General features: G+C 49.5%; 1 protein-coding gene across 1 annotated transcript; it reads right to left on the reverse strand.

Annotated features, from left to right (window-relative positions):
• Positions 1-1,101: 1,101 nt before the first annotated feature.
• On the reverse strand, positions 1,102-19,764 carry zmym2 (zinc finger, MYM-type 2). The gene is made up of 25 exons (XM_058082994.2): positions 19,593-19,764; positions 14,862-15,461; positions 14,624-14,777; positions 14,396-14,549; positions 13,337-13,480; positions 13,059-13,221; positions 12,010-12,222; positions 11,137-11,287; positions 10,696-10,811; positions 10,468-10,593; positions 10,218-10,368; positions 9,969-10,141; positions 9,721-9,886; positions 9,593-9,621; positions 9,365-9,500; positions 9,132-9,253; positions 8,900-9,038; positions 8,678-8,809; positions 6,147-6,277; positions 5,862-6,033; positions 5,631-5,782; positions 4,101-4,215; positions 3,674-3,919; positions 3,508-3,613; positions 1,102-2,658 (listed from the first exon to the last, which is right to left on the reverse strand). The coding sequence occupies exons 1-25, from the start codon at positions 19,605-19,607 to the stop codon at positions 2,436-2,438; spliced, it is 4,029 nt and encodes a 1,342-aa protein (XP_057938977.2). The 5' UTR covers positions 19,608-19,764; the 3' UTR covers positions 1,102-2,435.
• Positions 19,765-20,940: the final 1,176 nt, after the last annotated feature.

Below are 20,940 nucleotides of genomic sequence, written 5' to 3' on the forward strand. Positions count from 1 at the left end.
GCTTCTCTGTACAAGCCCAAGGAAATAAGATTGGCGTTGGAAACATGGCACCGTTTGGCCGCGGCAACAGGAAGACGCCATTTGAAGCGTTTGCATGACCACATCTCCAGGACGCCCACTGGAGGGAAGGTGATCAGGGGCCAAGGGCCAGCGTCACCAGGGTGAGGTGGGCGTCCCAGCTTGCACACACGCCATAAAAAGTCATCCACATTTGTGCGTCCATGTTGGTTTCACTTTCATTCACAAGGGAAGCCAACAAAGCAAGATGGCGTCACCCACCTCCGAGTCTTCTTCCAGCACTGGGGTCAGTGGAGGTCACGGTCGCTCACAAGCACCACATCGCCCCCTCCTGGAGAAAGGTGTGCATGACATGACAAACTGGGCATTGTTGAAGCAATTCTAAGAAACAACTTCATCATCTTACACTTTTCATATCGGCTGATGACGGCCCATTTCACTTCACGCTTATTGTCTCATTGCCTTTTCTCTTCCTGATGTGTGTTGGTCCTCCGCATCCACATGTCCAATGGAAGTAGAGTACAGTCAAATAGAAGTACAGAGTACAGTCAAATAGAAGTATACAGAGTACAGTCAAATAGAAGTACACAGAGTACAGTCACCTAGCATCCACGGGTCTTGGGATGATCGGCAGCCAAACCAGGGCCCTCTGGGGCAACGCCTCTATGGTGGTCCACCTCAGATCTTGTCCCATTCTGTCATGGCGAGATCCAGACAGTAGCCCCTCAAAATTGATAAGCTCCTTGGTAACTACTCTAAATTGATGCATCTTAGTCATTAGCTCCTCAGTAACTACTCTACAGTGATGCGCCTAGTTCCTCAGTAACTACTGTATTTTTGTGTATGTAAATGTAAGGTGATTTTGAAGCTCTGCTTAGGAACCTCCTTAAGATCCAAGAGTGCAGATTGCTATTTCTTAAGTTGTCTTCTTCCTCATTGGTGGAATAGCATTCAGGCATTCATGCCTTTACAGCAAAGGTGGCCTTTTGCCCAGCAACTGCAACCCTCATGTGAGACATGGGCGTTCCAAAAGTACAAGTTGAGCTCTTGGCAGGACCGGACGCCATCCTTGCTCGCAGGAAAGAGGACAGCGAGGCGTGCGGTTAGAAAAAAGAAATCATTTATTGAACACGAGCGCACCAGCAGAGGAGTCCACGCACGCACGCACACACGCACACACACACTCCCGACGTGTCAGACGTTCAACTATTTACACGAGGCACATTTACACGCGCCGACCCGAGTCCGAGCCCGGCGACACCGCCGCCCTCGCCCTCTACGGCGGTGTGGCCTCCAAGGGGCTCGCTTATTAAAGGTTCTGATTTGAGTCTGGTACTGAGGAAGCGACCCGACCGTGTCCCTGTAAGAGGTTCAAGCGGACTAGAGAGCAGAATCTCATGCATATGTCCTCCGCCGAGGAGCGGCCGAGCGGCACTGAGGTTCTGCAGTTAACTCCAAAGATGCTCCAGAAGTCATCAGTTCTACCTTAACGGCCGTCAGGATCATCTCAGCCAGCAGAGCCTGGAAGTAATAGGAACTGGAGCTATTCCATGGCAAATCTTTTGAAAGCAAACCTGAGTTTAGTTTTAGGAGAAACGTCTTTCTGACAACCAATGAATTAACGCTCAAAGCAAATCAGCTTTTCAAATGGGAAACAAAAGATGAGCACTTCCTTCAAGTGGAGGAGCTGCTTGTGCTCGTGAGGAGTGAATTTGGAGCCCCTTCAAGAACAACGCAAGAGGACATAAATATCATCCAAAAGAAAACAAGGGTGTTTCATCCCTTTTGTGACCAGCCCGGTCCACATGACCTTCAGGAGATGCCTCCAGACCACCCAAGACCGCCAGCGTGTACAATGCTACAGGACATGAATGGAGGAAGGCAGCATGTTAGCGTAGCTTAGCTAGCATGTGTAGCAAGCCCACAGTTACCGTTACGCCTCCCGGTGGCTGCTTTTGAAATGGTCTCGTGGTCTCCAACCGCGACTCATGTGGGTTGCTTTGGATAACTGGTGCTGGAAAAGGGGGGCCACTATGGCATCTGGGGTGGCGTTCACTGACTTCTCGGCAAGAGGGATGCCGACAGGACATAGCAAAGTTGCGGTGATTGTCTGTTCCCTGCCAATCACCTCACCGCATTCAAATTCAGGCCCAAGCGTCTTCTGAGCGCTGGTCTGGGTCCTACAGACGCTTTTTTTCTTGAAAAGCCCAGCAACACACATCCCTCTTTCTCCATATGAAGCCCAGTCCTTCCATGCTTCCCTGCAGAGGTGGTTCCCTCGCCAGGAGGACGTGGCGGGTCGTGGTGGAAGGAATGAAGGCGGATTACATGACAAAACGTTGGAAGAGCACACACGCTACTCACTATCGCCCTCCTGTGGATCTACTAACAATCTACCGGTCCAAGAAGACTCGTCACTACTCCCCCTCAGCTCCATCTTTCTCCTCCTCCTCCTCCTCCTCCTCCTCCAAGTGTGGCGTGTCCGTGTAAACGTTCCGGACCAGGAGGACTCTGGCGAGGAGGCTCTCCAGCATTCGAGGTTCCACGGGCGTGGAGGTGAACCACACCATCCCGTCTGGGTCGCAGGTGGGATCGGGCTGAACGTAGAAGACATCCGAGCTCTCCCGCAGCGACGGCGGGCTGGGGTGGGGAAAGATGGGTTGGAGGGGAATGGAAGAGAGGTGACAGCCATGGTGAATGTTATGAAGGCTATGGCTGCTCGTATGGGGAACAAGATGCACAGCAAGTCCTCAGAAGATCTAGTCATCACTGAGCTTCAGGATGTGAACAGCATGACGTTCTCATCACAGGACTTTCTAGAAGCAGCTCTGATCCTTCAAAGCAAGACACTGCATTGCAGCCATAGAATTCATATTATTATTATTATTATTATTATGTATTGTCAAACCAAGACAGGAAGAGCACTACATGAACACAGAACCAGCATCCGCCAGTACCAGCCTGGAGTTCTGGCTTCTTTATTTTACAATGTAAGATTGATGTCTACATCAACGAAAGGTAATGGTACCAAATCTAACCAAGATTTGACATGGGACCTAGCTTGCTGTGTGGGTTATTGTGTAGCTGCTCTACAGGAGTCCACAACTCAATAATAGTATATCCTCTTTGAACCACATGGTAACCCACGCATCTACGTGCGTATCCAATCCTTTACCACAAAGATTTACAGCCCTACTTATTGGAGATACAAGTACCTGCAATTAATGGGTTAACTATGGACAACAATGCAATTAATAGATATTAATATTAGATATGATGAATGTATGCAAGGCACATGTCATGCCGTATGCAATAAGTTGTAGTACTTATTGGGAGATAGCCTGTCTGCTTCCTTTTAGCATCCTGGAACATGCCGACTGCAGCACGAACACCAATAAACGTGTCCAATGATGACGTAATGCTCATGATTTCACTATTGACATGGGTGAATAATGTGAGGCCATCTTATGACAAGAGTGAAAGACGTACCACTTGGATCTGTAGAGCTCATAAAGGTGAAGCTCGTGCTTTCTGGCGGGGACACCTGCTTCAGCTTCCCGATCGTCCAACTTCCTCTTACGAGACTCCTTCACGACTGAAAGACAATGCCAAGGTCAAAGCGGAGTGGAGAAACGTGCAGCAGTGAAGGCCGCACCATTGTGATCCTGAGAGACGGAAGGCACGCGGATGCAGGTGCTGGTCGACTTGGACAGGACAGGATGGACCGTGTCCGGGCCGTAGACGTTGGCGAAGGACAGGCGCATGTGCTGCTCGGTGGTGCGCAGGCCCAAATATTTGGTGTTCAGGTAGACCAGAGAGCGCAGCAGGCTGGCGGGGGTCTCCTCCCCCAACTGACGGCTGCTCCACAGGCTCTGCTCCTCCACGCGACCCCACAGCGAGCCTGCAGGGGGCGGCGTACATCCCAAATGGATTGACACTTTGGACTTACTGGCTGTGTGCTTGTCTTCATACGACCAAGTACAATCACAGCGTGTCAGGAGGTGATTATGTACGTCATTACAATCATTCAAATTACACATCACCCAAGTGGACACTTTCCGTGTAAAGGGGGTACCACTCACCATCGGGAAGCACACTGGGCTTCCAGTCCTTCAGGACCTTATTGAGTTCCTCCCCAAACTGCTGGTAGCAAAGGTCACTGAAGAGGTCATCCTTTCGGCCTTTGGTGTGGAGATGCTTGAAAAGAAAAGGCTGCGTTATTCATTCATTCATTTTAAAGGCTCCGATAGAAGAGGGACGCCACAACAGCCAAGTGTCCTCATCCCTAATTCATCATCACTTTTGTCAGGATGTGAACAGCAAAAGAAGTTGAAATCATTGGACACTAAACCAAAAAAACTATTCAACAGAAAGTCCACCTGGAAGAACACGTCTAGAAGAACACGTCGAAAATAAATGAAATGAGGAAACCCTGTTCAGGGAGCTACACAAACTTGCTCCCAGACCCAATGTCCAAAACCCCGGAGGGACTTTCTTACGTTGTCTCGGCACCGCCTCCCAGGTACAGAAAGAGTACAGCAGCCGTGAAGCAGCAGCCGTGAAGCAGCAGCCATGAAGCTGTGCTGCCATGTGCTGCATGTGCTGCATGTGGAGCAGGAGGCGGAGCAGGAGGCGGAGCTGTGCACCGCTCTAATGTATCCTATGGGAAACACTCACACAAACTTTGGTTCCTTCCTCCAAAATGGCAGGAATTCTTTTGATTTAGGCAAGGAAGGCAAAAAAATATCCATCCTGCCTGCACACGCTTCTTCACCTCCTTTTCACCATCTCCATTCTTCTGGACTGTTGACCAGAACAGTACTTCAAATTCTCCACCTTCTGTATCTCTTCTCCCTGTAACCTGACTCTTCCACTCGGGTCCCTCTCATTCCCACACATATACGGCTAACCATATATGTGCGGCTAATCTTCATTCCTCTCCTTTCCAGGGCAAACCTCCACTCTTCCAGCATCAGTGCCACCTCCAGCACATCTTCCCCGTCCTAGGCTTTCTCCACATCTACAAACACCTTCTCTATGAACATTCTTAAAGCCAATACTGCATCTGTAGAACTCTTTGTTGGCATGAAACCATTGAACATCACACCTTCAATTTCTATCTTCAGACTCATCCCCCTATCAGACACTCTTTTGACCTCCAGGACCTTCTTAACCGACTCCTCCTACTCCATTTCTCTTCCATGTCCACCATGATAGAACAAGTTGAACCTTGCTCCTAAACTTCTAGCCTTGCTACCTTTCCACCAGGTCTCCTGGTCACACGGTATGTCTACCTTCCTCCTCAGCATCATGCCAACCAACTCCCTGTGCACCAAGGTATTGTTTTAGACATGGATTGTTTTGTCTTTGTTTCTCCTTTCATGAAGGTGAGAAAGGCCACTGCGGTGTAGAGTCTTATAATAATAATAATAATAATAATAATAATAATAGAAAGTGTGATTTCTGTAAGGACATGGCCGAAACGTGTGCGTGTGTCAAAACTACTAAAATATAATCGATGTTGAGTCACATTTTTTGCCAAATTGTGCATTCCCTTGAGCAACAACATGTTTTTTTTTTATTTCAGACCAAGAGTAAAAACCATGACCAACCTGCTGGATGCCCAAGCAGAGGTAGAGAATGCTGTCGGGGGAGTAGCGCTCCCCACTGGGCCTGCATGCCTCCCTGACGAAGCGGGACAGCGCCATGTTTAGCTCCTCCGCACTCAGCGACGCCAAGTTACTGGTGAGGGGGGCCGCTGGAGCTGCAACACGCGTACGGCTGTTAGCTGCCAGGACAAAAGCTGGTCAAGACGTCCAACCATCCTGTGAGGTTCCACGGACCTGCTTCTGAGGCGTTGTCCTTGTTTCGGTCATCTGTGTGGTCAGAAGCGGATAACGCCCAGCGCTTCCACGCGTTGATGCCGTAGCGAGCTTTAAGAGGCAGTGAATGTGCCGTGGAGGGTGGGGGCGAGGTTTGATCAAATCCCACCTCCGCTGCCAGCCTTTTGCTGCCCTGCAACACAAACACGGCGATTACAGCATTGTGTGGGTGTGTGCGCTTGGACCCGCAACCCGAGGCGTGGCGCGCTCAGGCTATGATCAATTGAACAATTGTGGTGTGCGTACTCGTGTCCTTGGCTGAGGTCGGGGTATGGACTCATCTGCCTGCCCACTTTCCTCTGTGAGAACTGGCGGTAGAGTCGAGCTCGGGTCCTCGTCCATCGTCTCTGCGACAGGAGGCGGGTCTAAAGCAGAGGCTGTCAATTAGACCAAGGATGACTCAGCATCAATGAGTCAGCAGTACATCAGGGTGAGCAAGTCCCGGGTGAAAAACATTGGCAGAGGGGCCTCACATATACAGTCCACTCACTGTATAGTATGTCGTCTGTACAGTGAAGAAAATAAGTATTTGAACACCCTGCTATTTTGCTATTTCTCCCACTTAGAAATCATGGAGGGGTCTGAAATTTTCATCGTAGGTGCATGTCCACTGTGAGAGAGATAAACTAAAAAGAAAAATCCAGAAATCACAATGCATGATTTTTTAACAATTTATTTGTGTGATACAGCTGCAAATAAGTATTTGAACACCTGTGTATCATCTAGAATTCTGACCCTGAAAGACCTGTTAGTCTGCCCATTAGAAGTCCACCTGCACTCCATGTATCATCCTGAATCAGATGCACCTGTTTGAGGTCGTTAGCTGCATAAAGACACCTGTCCACCCCATACAATCAGTAAGACTTTAACTTGTAACATGGCGAAGACCAAAGAGCTGTCCAAAGACACCAGAGACAAAATTGTACACTTCCACAAGGCTGGAAAGGGCTACGGAGCAATTACCAAGCAGCTTGGTGAAAAAAGGTCCACTGTTGGAGCTATCATTAGAAAATGGAAGAAGCTAAACATGACGGTCAATCTCAATCGGAGTGGAGCCCCATGCAAGATATCACCTCGTGGGGTCTCAATGATTCTAAGAAAGGTGAGGAATCAGCCCAGAACTACACGACAGGACTTGGTCAATGACCTGAAAAGAGCTGGGACCATCGTTTCCAAGGTTACTGTAGGTAATACACTAAGACGTCATGATGTGAAATCATGCATGGCACGAAAGGTTCCCCTGCTTAAACCAGCACATGTCAAGGCCCGTCTTAAGTTTGCATATGACCATTTGGATGATACAGAGGAGTCATGGGAGAAAGTTTTATGGTCAGATGAGACCAAAATAGAACTTTTTGGTCATAATTCCAATAAGCGTGTTTGGAGGAAGAAGAATGAAGAGTACAATCCGAAGAACACCATCCCTACTGTGAAGCATGGGGGTGGTAGCATCATGCTTTGGGGGTGTTTTTCTGCACATGGGACAGGACGAGTGCACTGCATTAAAGAGAGGATGACTGGGGCCGTGTATTGTGAGATTTTGGGGAACAACCTCCTTCCCTCTGTCAGAGCATTGAAGATGGGTCGTGGCTGGGTCTTCCAACACGACAACGACCCGAAGCACACAGCCAGGAAAACCAAGGAGTGGCTCCGTAAGAAGCATATCAAGGTTCTAGCATGGCCCAGCCAGTCTCCAGACCTGAACCCAATCGAAAATCTTTGGAGGGAGCTCAAACTCCGTGTTTCTCAGCGACAGCCCAGAAACCTGACTGATCTAGAGAAGATCTGTGTGGAGGAGTGGGCCAAGATCCCTCCTGCAGTGTGTGCAAACCTGGTGAAAAACTACAGGAAACGTTTGACCTCTGTAATAGCAAACAAAGGCTACTGTAGCAAATATTAACATTCATTTTCTCAGGTGTTCAAATACTTATTAGCAGCTGTATCACACAAATAAATTGTTAAAAAATCATGCATTGTGATTTCTGGATTTTTCTTTTTAGTTTATCTCTCTCACAGTGGACATGCACCTACGATGAAAATTTCAGACCCCTCCATGATTTCTAAGTGGGAGAAATAGCAAAATAGCAGGGTGTTCAAATACTTATTTTCTTCACTGTATATGGACGGATGATTGCACAACGTCGCTGGGACTTCTGTATAAGTGACAAGATCAATAAGGGCCATCTCATTCATTCACAAGCTACCCAGCGTACCTTGCGGCGAGAATGTATTGGTGTTTTTTTGGCATGGGTATTTTCCTTCCATATACTTGGTTGGTTACTTAGCGCGTCACATATCACATTATTGTCATGGTATTGTTGAATGTGCTCAGAATGTTTTAAAAAGTACTGATACACACAGTGAAGTCACTAAAAACAAGCCTCTGCAGCTCGCACATGAATTTTCTTCTGAAGATTATGCTGTATGATTAGTTTTGTAATCATAAAAGGTCCAAACTATGTCGTCATCCCTCGCCACTTTGTGCTCCGCAAATTGGTCAAATGATGCATTTTTATACAAATGGCTGTTTTGCCTAAATTAAGCATTTAAGAATAAAAACGTCTAAATGAAGTCAAATACAAATATAAAGGCATCAGAAGGATGATACGTAAATATGATTATTACTATGTTGGCATGTAGCAAGCGGTAGGCTAGGCATCAAAAGGTTGCCATGTATAGCACAATATGGATTTTGGGACATACTGCACCCATCCCTTATCTCAAGTGGCTTCTCAAAAAGCACATTTGAAATAAATCACAGTGAAGCACTGATTCACCTTGAGGAAAGTCTGCCTCCAGGTCCATATCAGGTTCATATTTGCCCTCCTCGTCTTCCTCCTCCTTCTCCAGGGTCTTACTGGTGGCTTCCTCAGCCACATGCTCACTTTTCACCTCCACCAGCTTTACATCTGAAAGGTCACATCCCGAAAGGTCTTCCATAAGTCTATATTTTCTGGGGACAACCAACAAGAAGAGGCATTATGGACTGGTGAAGGTACCTGGTTTCTGCTCCTCCATCTTAGCCAGCGGGTCCGTGTCTGCAAGGTCAGAGGGCACATTGCCCTTCAGCTCCTTGATGGCTTGCACCATCTGGTCTGCCCCCTGCAGGGTGGTGGGCAGGACGAAGGGCACAGGAAGCTGGCCGGGGCGGGACAGGTTGTGCTTAGTCACCAAAGACTTCATTTGTTGTCTGCATGGGTAGTGTCAAGGTTCCTGAACAGGGGGTCTTACCGGTAAAGGCATGGAGAGCGGTGTGGGCGTGACCTGGGTGTACATGTTCATGGGCATGGGGATGAAGACGGGCACGGGTATGGGGACAGGGACATACTCTCTCTTTACACCATCATCAACATCTGAGGACAAATTTGGATTTATGACATTAAAACATGCCATGATGAGGTGCCTTATTAGCGCCACCCTCCAAGAGGAAGCATTCCAAATGATCGTGAACACGGTGCGTGTACCTGTCTGGATGGGTTTGCTCTGCATGTGTGGCTTGCAGTAGGTGGCCTTGGTCAGGGTGAGCGGCTTGCAAAGCACCGCCTTGTTTTTAACGTCCCTGATCAGGCCGCTGCCCGCGAAAGTGCCCTGGCCCACCAGCTGCAACACGGGACAGAGAGCCTTTAAGGTTTAAGAGCGGGCCATATGACCGTGTTAACCAAATGCAGGTGGAACCCAAAACGCTGACTTACCCCAAGCTTGGAACCTTGCATTTCAGTTCCTGAAAGACAAAAATCTCTCATGTCCAAGTTGCTTTAAGGCAGAGCGACTAGCACCCATCATGGGGTAAAACAACCAGAAGGAGAGTGTGTCCTCCTACCCGTGATGCTGTTCTCCGGGCCTTTCTGCGTGGCCATGATGGGCTCGTTCTGCTGGCAGTAGAACCTCAGAAGACACTGCTGGTCACAGAATTGCTTCAACTCTGACCTCCACATCACAGACTCTGTCAGCTGCCCCTGCACCTTGCAGCAGTCGCACCTTGCCGCCTGGTGACCAGACAAGGTCATTTTTGGATCATTCAAGCAAAAAAACAAAACAAAAAATAAAGCGCAGCGGTGGCGGACAAACCTTGTGGTACCAGTCGTCAAACTTCTTGCCGCACTCCTCGCTGCAGAAGTCACGGGTCATGCCGCCGAGCTGGCGCGTCACGGCTCTCTTGCACAGCTGGTTGCAGTGGTTACAGCTGACGCACTTCAGGCCCAAACGCTTGGTGAAGTCCTGCTTGTACAGCAGCTTGCAACCTGGAGCACAAAAACATCCATGAAAACCTTATTTTCACTTCAAATCCTAAACCGCATACGGCACATGCATCGCTACCTTCGCTGCAAAAAGGCTTCTTCTCTCCTGAGAACTTCACCATGTCGTGCAGAGTCTTCTCCTCCTGGCAGTACTCGCAGAGGGTCACAATGCAGTGCAGCTTCTTGTAGTCATCACAGCACACCTTGCTGCAGAAGTGGTACATTTTATCCTGGACAGGAGGGGGAAGGACAGACACCCACCGTGAGGCACGGTGCCTCTTGTCAAGTCACAACACAGCCCTGTCCTCCCATAAGGATTCCCATCTCACTTCCCACTCCAGAGTTTGGGGCTTCATGCTGAAGGTTCCACGACAGTAGTTGCACTTGAGCTGGACAGCACTGTTGGTCGTGGAGAGTGGCGTCTGTCCATTAGTGGCCGTCTGAAGAGTCGTATTCTGTAACAACATCCCACACCCCATTGAGGATTCTAAAGATTCTTTCCCGGTATGCAGGACGAGGGAATTTTTTTGGAATTATTGGCAGAATCCGGACTCCACCTGGAACTTGGTGACGCAGTGCGAGCTGCAGAAATTGAGCACGTTTCCCTCAGGCAGAGTTGCTTGGTACTGAGGCAAAGAATTCCTCTTACAGAAGTGACACGTGGGCTCCGCATCTGCAAACGGGACAATGCATTGACCTCATTAGACCGTGCCCAGACCGCTACTCAAAAGAGGAAAATGACACCCTTTTTATGGAATGGAGTGAGCCCTCTTCTCAGTCATACAGTGTCTTTGTCTCGGTGGGTGGAGCAGTAGGCTAGTATTGCATCCACTGGCACATGGACATGAGGCGTCGCCATCTAGCGTACGGTCTGGCTACTCTATGTGGGCATGTGTACAGAGTTTTGCTTTGCATGGCGATGCGGGTGTACCTTATGTTTTGGTCAGTTGTAGGTCCATAGCGGTACTTCCTAAAGTGCCTTGCTTTAGGTTACTCACTGTGGTAGGTCACCGCCGACAACTTGGCCTTGTTCATGCAGTTGGCGGAGCAGTAGGAGCCCATGGCGCCGTCCGCTCCGAGGCCGAGCACCACTTCGCCCGTCTTGATCAGCGTTTTACAAGTCAAGCAGCTCGCTAGCTTACTGTGAGCCTGCGACACAGATGCCGAAAACGAGCAGTTTCAATCAGAGGTTGGACTGGAGCCCTTGATTGGCCCCGAATCTTAATGCTTCATCCCAGCAGGAACATTTTTGGACCTATGGCGTTAACTAGAAAAGAAATTGGAGCTGAGCTGACAAATGGAGAAAAGACGATGAAGAAACACTTGTAGAAAACCTTCCCAAACAAGTAGAAGAGAACTCCACACTTCGTCGCTATAGTTGAGCCTATACGGTGCATTTCAGTTGTGATGACAGACATCAAGATGGTTTCCTCCGCTAGACCTCGTCGACGGTCTAATGAGCTGGTGTTGCCAGGCAACAACTACAATCCAGCCTTTGACTTGTGGCGACTAGCAAACTATCCAGCATGTCGTTGGTGACGTTCCTTGAGCGTAGAGCCAAACGCTAGAATCAAAGATGGAGAAACGGTGCCAGGATGCTGAGCTACTGTCACAGACAGAAAATGGCATGGTTGTTCCATGACAGTACATCCTGGCAATCCCCAGATGGCGTGGAACTACGGTCCTCCCCCAGCACCGCTGAGACGGAGCAATCGGATTGGATGCTTTCAGATCATGCTGAGACATTGTTGCTCTTCCGTCTGCCTGTCAAGCTCTAGCAGGGAATTGTCTGTGAAGAGGGTGCGTGCGGTTGCGCAAAGAAGGACCTAAAAACAATCCAAGCGAGCGGCCAGAGTGGAGGCCTACAGTACCTGCTTGTAGTCCCTGATGCAGTTCTGGCAGCAGAAGCGCTTCTGTTGGCCGTCGACCAGCAGGAAGTGGTTGGCCGAGACCCGGCTGGGCAGGTAGTCGCCGCACTGCTCGCAGCAGTTCATGATCAAGCCATTGGCGCGGCGGTACACGTTGAAGCATATGTCGCTGCAGATCTTGTGGGTCACCGTCTTGAAGCTGACCTCGTGGCGGATCTGCGCACACAGATTTGTCAATCATTTCATGTCAACTACGATTCTTGAGAACAGCAAAAAAATTCTGATGCAGGGTGGCGGATGCCCATCATGTATCCCACCAGGAATGTGTCATTCCATTTTGATGCAAGCTATTGAAAGCACTATTTGGATGAATTGTAGGGGGCCTGTGGTGAGCAGCATTAGATTATTAGAGACTTTCCCCCCATACATTTCTTGTATTTTATTTCAATAGATGACCGTTGATGTCCTGCGTGTGTTCCCTGTAAGGCACAATTGTTTTATATGCAAATGAAGTGACGGACAGCAGCATGGAGATGCCAATGATAGAGCTGTCGTGTTTGTGCTTGAGAGGTGACAGTGGCGGTATAAAGCAGGGGCTAGCCTCTACAAAGCTAGCCAAAATAGGAGAATTTAGCAGCGTTCCGTGAGCTTCTGTGGATCGGATGTCTCCAGACAAATAGCTACTCCATTTTGTGACAATTATTGGGATTATTTCAACATTGAATAGGCCTGTTTTGCCAGAATATTAATAAAATGCTGACAAGCACAACCCACAGTTAGCATTTTAAGGGTTTCCTGATACAGCTTCACTTCCAATCAGATGGACATTACAGCATAATGCAATGACTTGGGTCACATTTTAACTCCTCTGAGCTTTTGTTCATTTGAATCTTGAATTGTCATCTCATGTCTGCGTTTAAAAGTTCACATATTTGACCCATTGATAAGCTGCTCAAAATGTGCTGGCGAGCTCCTAGTAGGACATCTGTGATCCAGAGCATCCAAGGCCCGCTTGTCACTCCACCTTGCACCCCCACGTCACGAGCACTGACCTCCGTGAGCTTGCCGCAGACAGTACATTTGGTTTTGAGGTTGGACTTGGGCGGGTTCTGCTTGTTCTCATATGCGCCGAGGCAGCCGGTGCTGCAGAACTCCTGGAAGGACTCGCTGGAGTCTACTTGAGCCACGATGGTACCTTTCATGTTTGTGATGTCCCTGGGGGGCAGAGTGACAGCCACTACAATATTAGCAATGACAAACAAGAAGTCCAAAACAGCGACTTGAAAGTACAAATCAATTTTCGGTAACTTGGAAGTCAGCAGAAACTCACTTTTTGCACATGGTGCAGCTTTTCTTGGGGGCGGGTTTGTGCGAGAAGGCGGATAGGCAGGTGGTGGAGCAGAAGAGGTGTGTGGAGCCTTTACGTTGGTACGCAGTCTGGCCTTTCTTGAGAGGCTTTTTACAGTTGGCACAGGTCACCTGAAAGAATTCAACAGCAGTTTCTCGTATTGTACCACCAGTGACCGTCCCATCCCTCCCACCAGGGTTTTATGCTACTGATTCCCATCGTCCACCAGTGAGATGCGCCCATACCGACACATGGATTAACTGCACATTTTTGTCAGTGGTCAGGGGCACCAGACAATTCCAAGGCCCAGGGGAGATAGGCAATCCTTAAAAAAGTGAACATTTATGTCCGGCCACTAATTTAGCCAGCAGATCTCCACCCAAACAAAGTAGCTGCTGTCTTCACGCCATTCTGTGGTCATTTGTCATTACAAACAGGCAGAACGTCTGCAGTCAACAGCTCCAACAGAATAGAAAACCAAGAGTTGAGGCAAGTCGTCTTTGACCCGTTGTGAGCTACTCAACATCACCTGGCGAGCTCGGATAGGAGGATAGGACCGAGGTTAGGATAGGCTGGACACACGATGGTGTTTGGAGGACAATACATCATTAGCATGATGACAAGATAGTAAACTTACCTGTGGGACAAAGACAAGCTACCCGCATTGCTGGTTTTCAAAACAGAATGTTACTGTGGTAGCAAGTAAGCTAACCAACTGCTGCCGATGTTCAGCCAGTGACAGCTAGGCGCAGCGCGTAAACAAAGATGCAAGAAAGGTTTGGCTGGCGAAGATTGCCCTAGCCTGTGGCGAGCTCAATGTGACAAGCGCCATTTTGTTGGTGAGGATTTGCTACAGCACGGCCATTGCTTTTTGTGATGGGCGCTGATCACATGTTTTTTATGGAAATCGGCGCTATCGCTGGGATGGATGCATGAAAGCATCCCTACCACGGATCTTATGTAGGCCCTGCACAGCTTCATTTTGACACTGCCCTCCGATGAACACAAATCTACAAACTACTGTCACTATCATTCATGAAGGTCACCTTCACCGTCCTGGGCTGTGGCTGGGAACCTGGTGAGGAGGAGGAAGACTGTCCTGGAGGTTTGGGCAGGGAGGTGGCAGGCGAAGGAGAGTCCACCCCTGTCTGCTTTTGGTTGCGAGGGACTGACGCCGACTGGGAAATCCAGGAGTCTGCAGGGAAGGAGAGAATGAGTCCGTGGTAAATGAAACAAAGTACAACAAGACACGGAGAACGGAGGCTCCACCTGTCCTGTTGTGCGTCCCCGCGTCCCCGTTCTGCACCGCCGACCCTCGCCCAGGATTGAAGGAAGCGCTGGGTTTTCCGGACACATTGTCAGTGTTCAAGCTGAACGCGCTGCAAATCTGAAGACCATTTTCCTCTGCCGGGCCTTCACCTGCCTGGAGACAAGGTGCTCACGTTACCTTGGGTGTACTCCAGATAAGATAGATCTCCACGTGTGTACAATAAAGTCATGTGTTTACCACTGCTCCTCCCTGCAGTGATGTCACAGAGGTTATCATCAGGTCCGCCTGGGCATCTGCACCTGCTTCTTTTTCACCTCTTTGACCCAGCGTTGTGACATTGGCGATCCGGATATCCGAATTTGGGTCTGTGCTGCTGACGGTGCCGGGGGAGGAGCCACCAGTGGGCGCGGTTGAGGGAGAAGAGGCTTGCTTCTCCTCAGACTCTTCCTCGTCGTCAATGACGATGGGCTCAGTCGTAGCCGGGTTCGAGGACTCGGACGCACCGGTGGACGTAGGCGTCGCCGCCGCAGACATGTCTGCGGTGGCAGCGGGGGGTTCTGGATCCTTGGACATGGGCGTGTCTTGGGAAGACGTTGATGCCGGTGGCTCGGGTGCCTCCTCGTCGACCAGAACCACGTCGTCGTCATCGTCGGTGCAGCCCTTCTTTGGAGCGTCCTCGTCTGTTGCCATGGAAACTGACTCTGCAACCACCACAATGGGAGGCGCGGCCTGCTGGCAAGGGGAAGGGGTGGCATCCATGTGCTCCTCTGGCTCCCCCGCCTCCTCTGCAACAGCAGGGTTTGGTTCCAACTCCCCATCCATCACTAAGGCAACCACCTGGCAACGCAAACAAAAAGGCAATTAGGCCACCCGGCAGCAGCCTTTGGTTTTATGGAGTCTGACAGCTGGACAGGTAGAGCAGGTGACCCGAGACGGGCCGTGCCCACAAAAGGCCTTGCCCTCCTGGTCGACACCAAGATCAGCTGAAGCTTGGACCTTCATCCACGCCTCACCTGAAACCCTCAAACCAAAAGGAAATTTGTGTTCCAGAGAGGAGCCTCGAGCTTGTGCACTTCCTATCACACTTTCAAAATAAAAGTCAGTGACAATAGGCTTTGCGTTAACATCTAATGGCTGCTTGCAATTAAGACCTATAATGTCCCCACCGCACGCTAACATTGCTAATCCTGCTCCTGACCCGACACGCAAGGTAGCACGCGCCGCCTCGCACCTGCTGTCGCTCTCATCCCTCCCTCTGAAGCTTCTTTTTTGCCCTTTTTTATTTCCCTGTTGCCTCAGTAACCCGTGAAGCTACACCTTGGTTGCCATGGTGACAGCAAGGCCCACCAGCACCACCGACATCACCGCAGGGACGCGTTCTGTAAGCTCTGCATCTGGTTACAGCGCTGGCTGATACGTGCACGTCAGCCCGCGTCGCTCTACTAACACCGGACGAGTGACACCACAAGGGGGCTGTGTGTCCCACCCCAACCAGGACAGCCATGCCACAACGCACACCAGAGCCACAAAAAGCTGCACCGGAACGAGGGATGGGAAGGATTCAGCATCCAGAAGCGGCATAATAGCAGATGACCAAACAAGACCAGGAGAATAGTCCCTCTTTTCTGTCCGCTTCAGTTCCCAGGGTGCGCAGAAGTGATGGGCCACAGTTCACCAGGGACCACGTGACAGGAAGTGCAGGCCAATCACCACATTCACCACATTAAGTCATTAGCCGGTCAAAATTCAGCATTGGGGGCCCTGCTGGTTGGGAAACTACGGGGCCAAAAATGAGTTTGACATTTGACCCCAAGTTGGGGGCAATTGTTCATGAAATTGAAATCAAAATGTACAGCATACATGTACTACTGTCAAAATAAGATAGCTATCAGAGCGACAATTATTGGGCCGATACGAGGAAGTGTAACAACATCAACGCTCCAATGAGGCCTGATTAGCCATACTGTGCTGTAGGTGGGAGTGAGCAAATCAAGCACTCCTTTTCTCCTACGTGCTGTAAACAAGCTGCGTGGATTGTGAGCGAGAGGGAAAAAAACCATCACCCCTCAACACACCAAACCCCACCAGACACCAGAAATGTCTGTATCGCCACGCCGGCATCCCCAAACATAAAGTCAGCCACAAAGAAAGTCCTGGGGCCAGACCACTACTCCCGGGTGGCGTGGTCCTTCACGGTCATGCCATCAAATTTGCCATATTCTAGGATTAATGTACCACTAGTTTGTGGTTCTTACCTCCAGCTGTGAGCAAACTAGAGTTAAATGTACATTTGAAAACATAGATTACCGGCCCTCTGAAAAAAGAACACAGTGCACCTATCGCTCCCAATTTAGGCTTCACTGAGTGCACCCCCCACTCCCAATTTAGGCTTCACTGGTGATGAGATTTCGCAATTGTTAAGCGGTCCTTGAACGCACCGTAGTTGCTGTAAGATAGCAAAGTGTAACCTTGCAGTGAGGTGAATGCCATCCATGACGGTCAGCCATCATGGACTTACAACAGGCTAGCACGGGGGATTACGTTGACGCGCCTTGGAGGAACCTCGTACTGCTGCTAGCCGTTTCAGAGTGAAGTGGAGGCAGCCCCACAACAGACTGTTCCACCGATCATCATCATCATCATCATGGTGATACATTTGGGGGCCGAGTCTAATTACAACTGTCACTTCTATTGCTAATGGAAGAAAGTGTCAAGCTAGCAGGTGTGTTAAAAACAGACTTTTTCGTGGACGTACCAATTGCTACCATTTGCTGGTAGGCTGGGAACAAAACCCCCATGAGCAGCAGGTATGTACTGGAATACGCACCGTGTGTGATTACAAAAATATTCATTGTCGTATGGCCTTCATTTGAGAAAATGATGAAATGATAACAAAAAACTTTAAAATACAAGTAAATGACTACATCAAATTGTATGCAAATGGTAAATCAATTTGGGAAATTAGGGCCATTATGGTATTTCAAAATATGGAGTTAGCAATGTTGAAACATGCAAGCAGTCCCACTCTGAAGGTCCTTGAATGCACCTTCTGACGTTCTCCCACGCTGGACAGATTTGACTACTCTACAGCATTATCTCCCTTTTTCCTTTGGCTCATATTTGGTCCCAAATGCTGATACTAAATGGGACTGCATAAAGGTAAGACTTATGACCTTATTGCGTGCCAACAAAGTCCAGGCCGGTCCTGGTGGATGGTGGCTCTGCCTTCCCGGTGACGATCTGGCACGCTGCTAATGCTATTTATGTCCACTCTCGTCATGCTAAGCTACAGTGCTTGTCGCTACAATCCATTCATCTGAAGCATTTATGGTTGGTTCCCAACGATCCCAGAGGCCGCTACCGATGCAGCGGCATTGCTCATTGTCAAACGGGATATTCGCCCCCAACGGTTTCTGGCAACTGTTGAGGAGCGATCGCATGACGCTGTTGCGACCCTGCCTCGTTGCGCATGGCACGTCGTTGTGTCATTGTAACTGCGTTTTACCACCTGAGTCAATGCCTTACGCCTAATGGCCACTGTACTCGCTGCAGTTGAGTACATCAAATCCCTGGCCACTAAGTGAGGAGATACGGTCAACGCGTGCGCACACTGCAATGCAGGGCTACAAGACAACGTGCATTAAAAGGTGAATGAAACACAAATGAACATTATGCATACAACCTTCCAAGTCACCACCAGGTAGGCAGCTGGCGGATGGGGAGGGGTGTAATGGTGTACAGTTGGTGTACAGTTGGTGTACATTTGGTGTACAGTGTCTTTGTGCAACCAGCAAGAAGCGCAAGATCAACATCATGCTCATCGTCACCTCGCATTAGGCGCAAAGCCAGCACGTTTGCGCACGACGCCTGAGTGACGTCATTTGCACATCTGCCCACAAGGTGGAGACATGGCGCACATCGCCGCATGTGGCGCAAAAACAACACACAAGCACACAAAAGAGACGCAAATGTGTGCGTCAAACGTTTCCAATGCAAGGCTGTACCATGGCAGCGTATTGTGACCTCTACCGGGGAACGTTACCAAATCAGCACGCCTCCCACACTGCCTGACCGTGCCCTTGATCACCTAGACCGTCCTGAACGCTTCCTGCTGTCGAACCAACACCCCCCTCTAACAAACTTGGCTGCGACGGCCAGGTCCAAAACTTCACACGCAACCAGCTTGCTTGAGCTATTGAGCTGTGCACCCCCCCCCCCTGCAAGGGGATTGGGGGTGGGGCTCCCAAGTTGGGGGTCCACAGAAACGTGGTCCGATGTGGTCTGTTCCGTTCCCTTCATTTCCTGCCGCAAAACGGCGAGTGGATTTAGCGGCAGATTGAGGAGGGAGGAGACGTGGACGCTAACTGCGCCACTGTGGCGATGCAAGTCATATGATCGCAAGTAAAATCGCACCAATGGGTACTAATAAAAGCGAATGCAAATAGCCACGCAAGTCCCCCCCCCCCCCCCCCCCCACCACACGCGCGAGACAACACGATGTTTGACTTTGTCATTTTCATATCTACTCCACGCGAGTCTCCCCCACGCACATATAATGGAAGGATGAGTGCACATTTGAGTGCTAAAAGGTTATTTTGGCGTTACCTGTAAGGCCGGGCCTTTAATTGAAAAGTTAAGTCTCCACGCTCAGTCCATCCTGGCGCAATCAGCGACAGTGGCGGCAAGGCGCCGCTAGGGGCGCCCTGGCGTTACATATCACATGAACTGTGCTCAATTGTGTCATGCGGCGGTAAACAAGCAGCCTCGCCGACACAAGCATCGCGGGCCCCGCTGCCGTACCGACAAAAGCCTCGCCACGGCTCCGCTGCATTCACAAGACACAACATAAACGTAGAAGAGCACCGACACCGCCGCCGCTACCCACCCCCCAGCGGTAAACAACAGCACTGCCTGGCGTCCGCCATTAGGGAGCTAAATGAACAATACTCTGGTGGCGGCAGCACTCACAGGAAGGGAACACATCTTTTTTAAATTCAACTCTTTGCTGATGTCAAAAGGGCTCCTCGCCACTAATGGCACTAGGATAGCGAGAGGTGTCTTCCCGAAACGTCACAAAAGTTGGCCAAACTTTGCCACGGTCGGCCAGAGAGAGAATAAAAGCGAGATTTGGGTGTGATTTGGTCTTACCGGAGTAGAGCTCGAGACGGTATAGCGCCACTTTTGTGCCTTGACATTAATCCCGGGGAGCGCATGCGCACAACCCACAACTAGCCACTTTACATGCAAAGATTGTTCATTGGCAAGATGACTCACTCTGTGTCGCGGTGATGTTTCAAACGTTAAGCCTCCGCGTATATAAGTGTTCACTTTATGACAAACGGTCACCCATATTAATTAAACACCAGAGTACACAAGAATAACCGTTTTCTTTTGAATTAGCACGACCGAACTATTCTGTCCTATCGCTCCTACCCAGAGTGACCTTCTCTCCATGCACGACAGCCATTTTGTACGCACACGGAAAACGTGACTGGTTCTTCAAACGTATTAGCCATTTTTTTGCGGTTCCATTCGACTGTAGTTTTACTAAACGGGGTATATGTAAACCAGACACCTTGAGAGATAGTTACATTAACAAACACCACCTTAACACGCCAAAATCACGCCAATAAAGCATCAAAGCAGACGACAGGGCTACAAACCATCGCTGCAAACACATAACCTGCTATAATCTGTCACGACAAAGATTACATATATAAATGTACTATTACGGACAACCGATGTAGGTTAAATAGGAACCGGAAGTCCCTTGTGAAAACTTTGGAATATTGAAGCAGAGTGAGCCCTCTTTCTCAGCCCACATCATCAATGCAGCCCTTCTTTTAGTCCAGCGCATGCGCAGCGCGTTTTATAGCGCTCAATTAAAGTGGCCCATTAGGCAGATTTAACCTTGGAGATATTTAGCACACGTACGGTCTAATCTCACATTTGCACGACCAAACACCAAAGGATGCCTCAGACCGACCACGATCTTCGGAGCCAAACCACCCAGTTTGCTCTGCTGATTTGGGATTCACCTCGAAATGGTGGGGATATTAAAAGAAAAATCACACATGGAAATAAAATACATGACATTTTCCACACGACCTCACGCTAATGCTGATCGACAGAGTAAATCCATTATGTAATGGGGGCATTTTATTCGGAATAACCTGTACATACCTATCAGGTGCGTTCAAATGCTCAAACCGGAATGACGTCAAATTTCCATCTCGTCACAGGGGCGGAAAGGAGGGCTGGGTCTCACGCCGCTAAGACTGACTCAAGGAGGCTTTTGTGCTCTGATCTGGCACGG

Source organism: Doryrhamphus excisus, linkage group LG12, assembly GCF_037039965.1.
Source record: "Doryrhamphus excisus strain RoL-2023G ecotype Guam linkage group LG12, RoL_Dexc_Guam_v1.1, whole genome shotgun sequence".
Lineage (NCBI taxonomy): Eukaryota > Metazoa > Chordata > Actinopteri > Syngnathiformes > Syngnathidae > Doryrhamphus > Doryrhamphus excisus.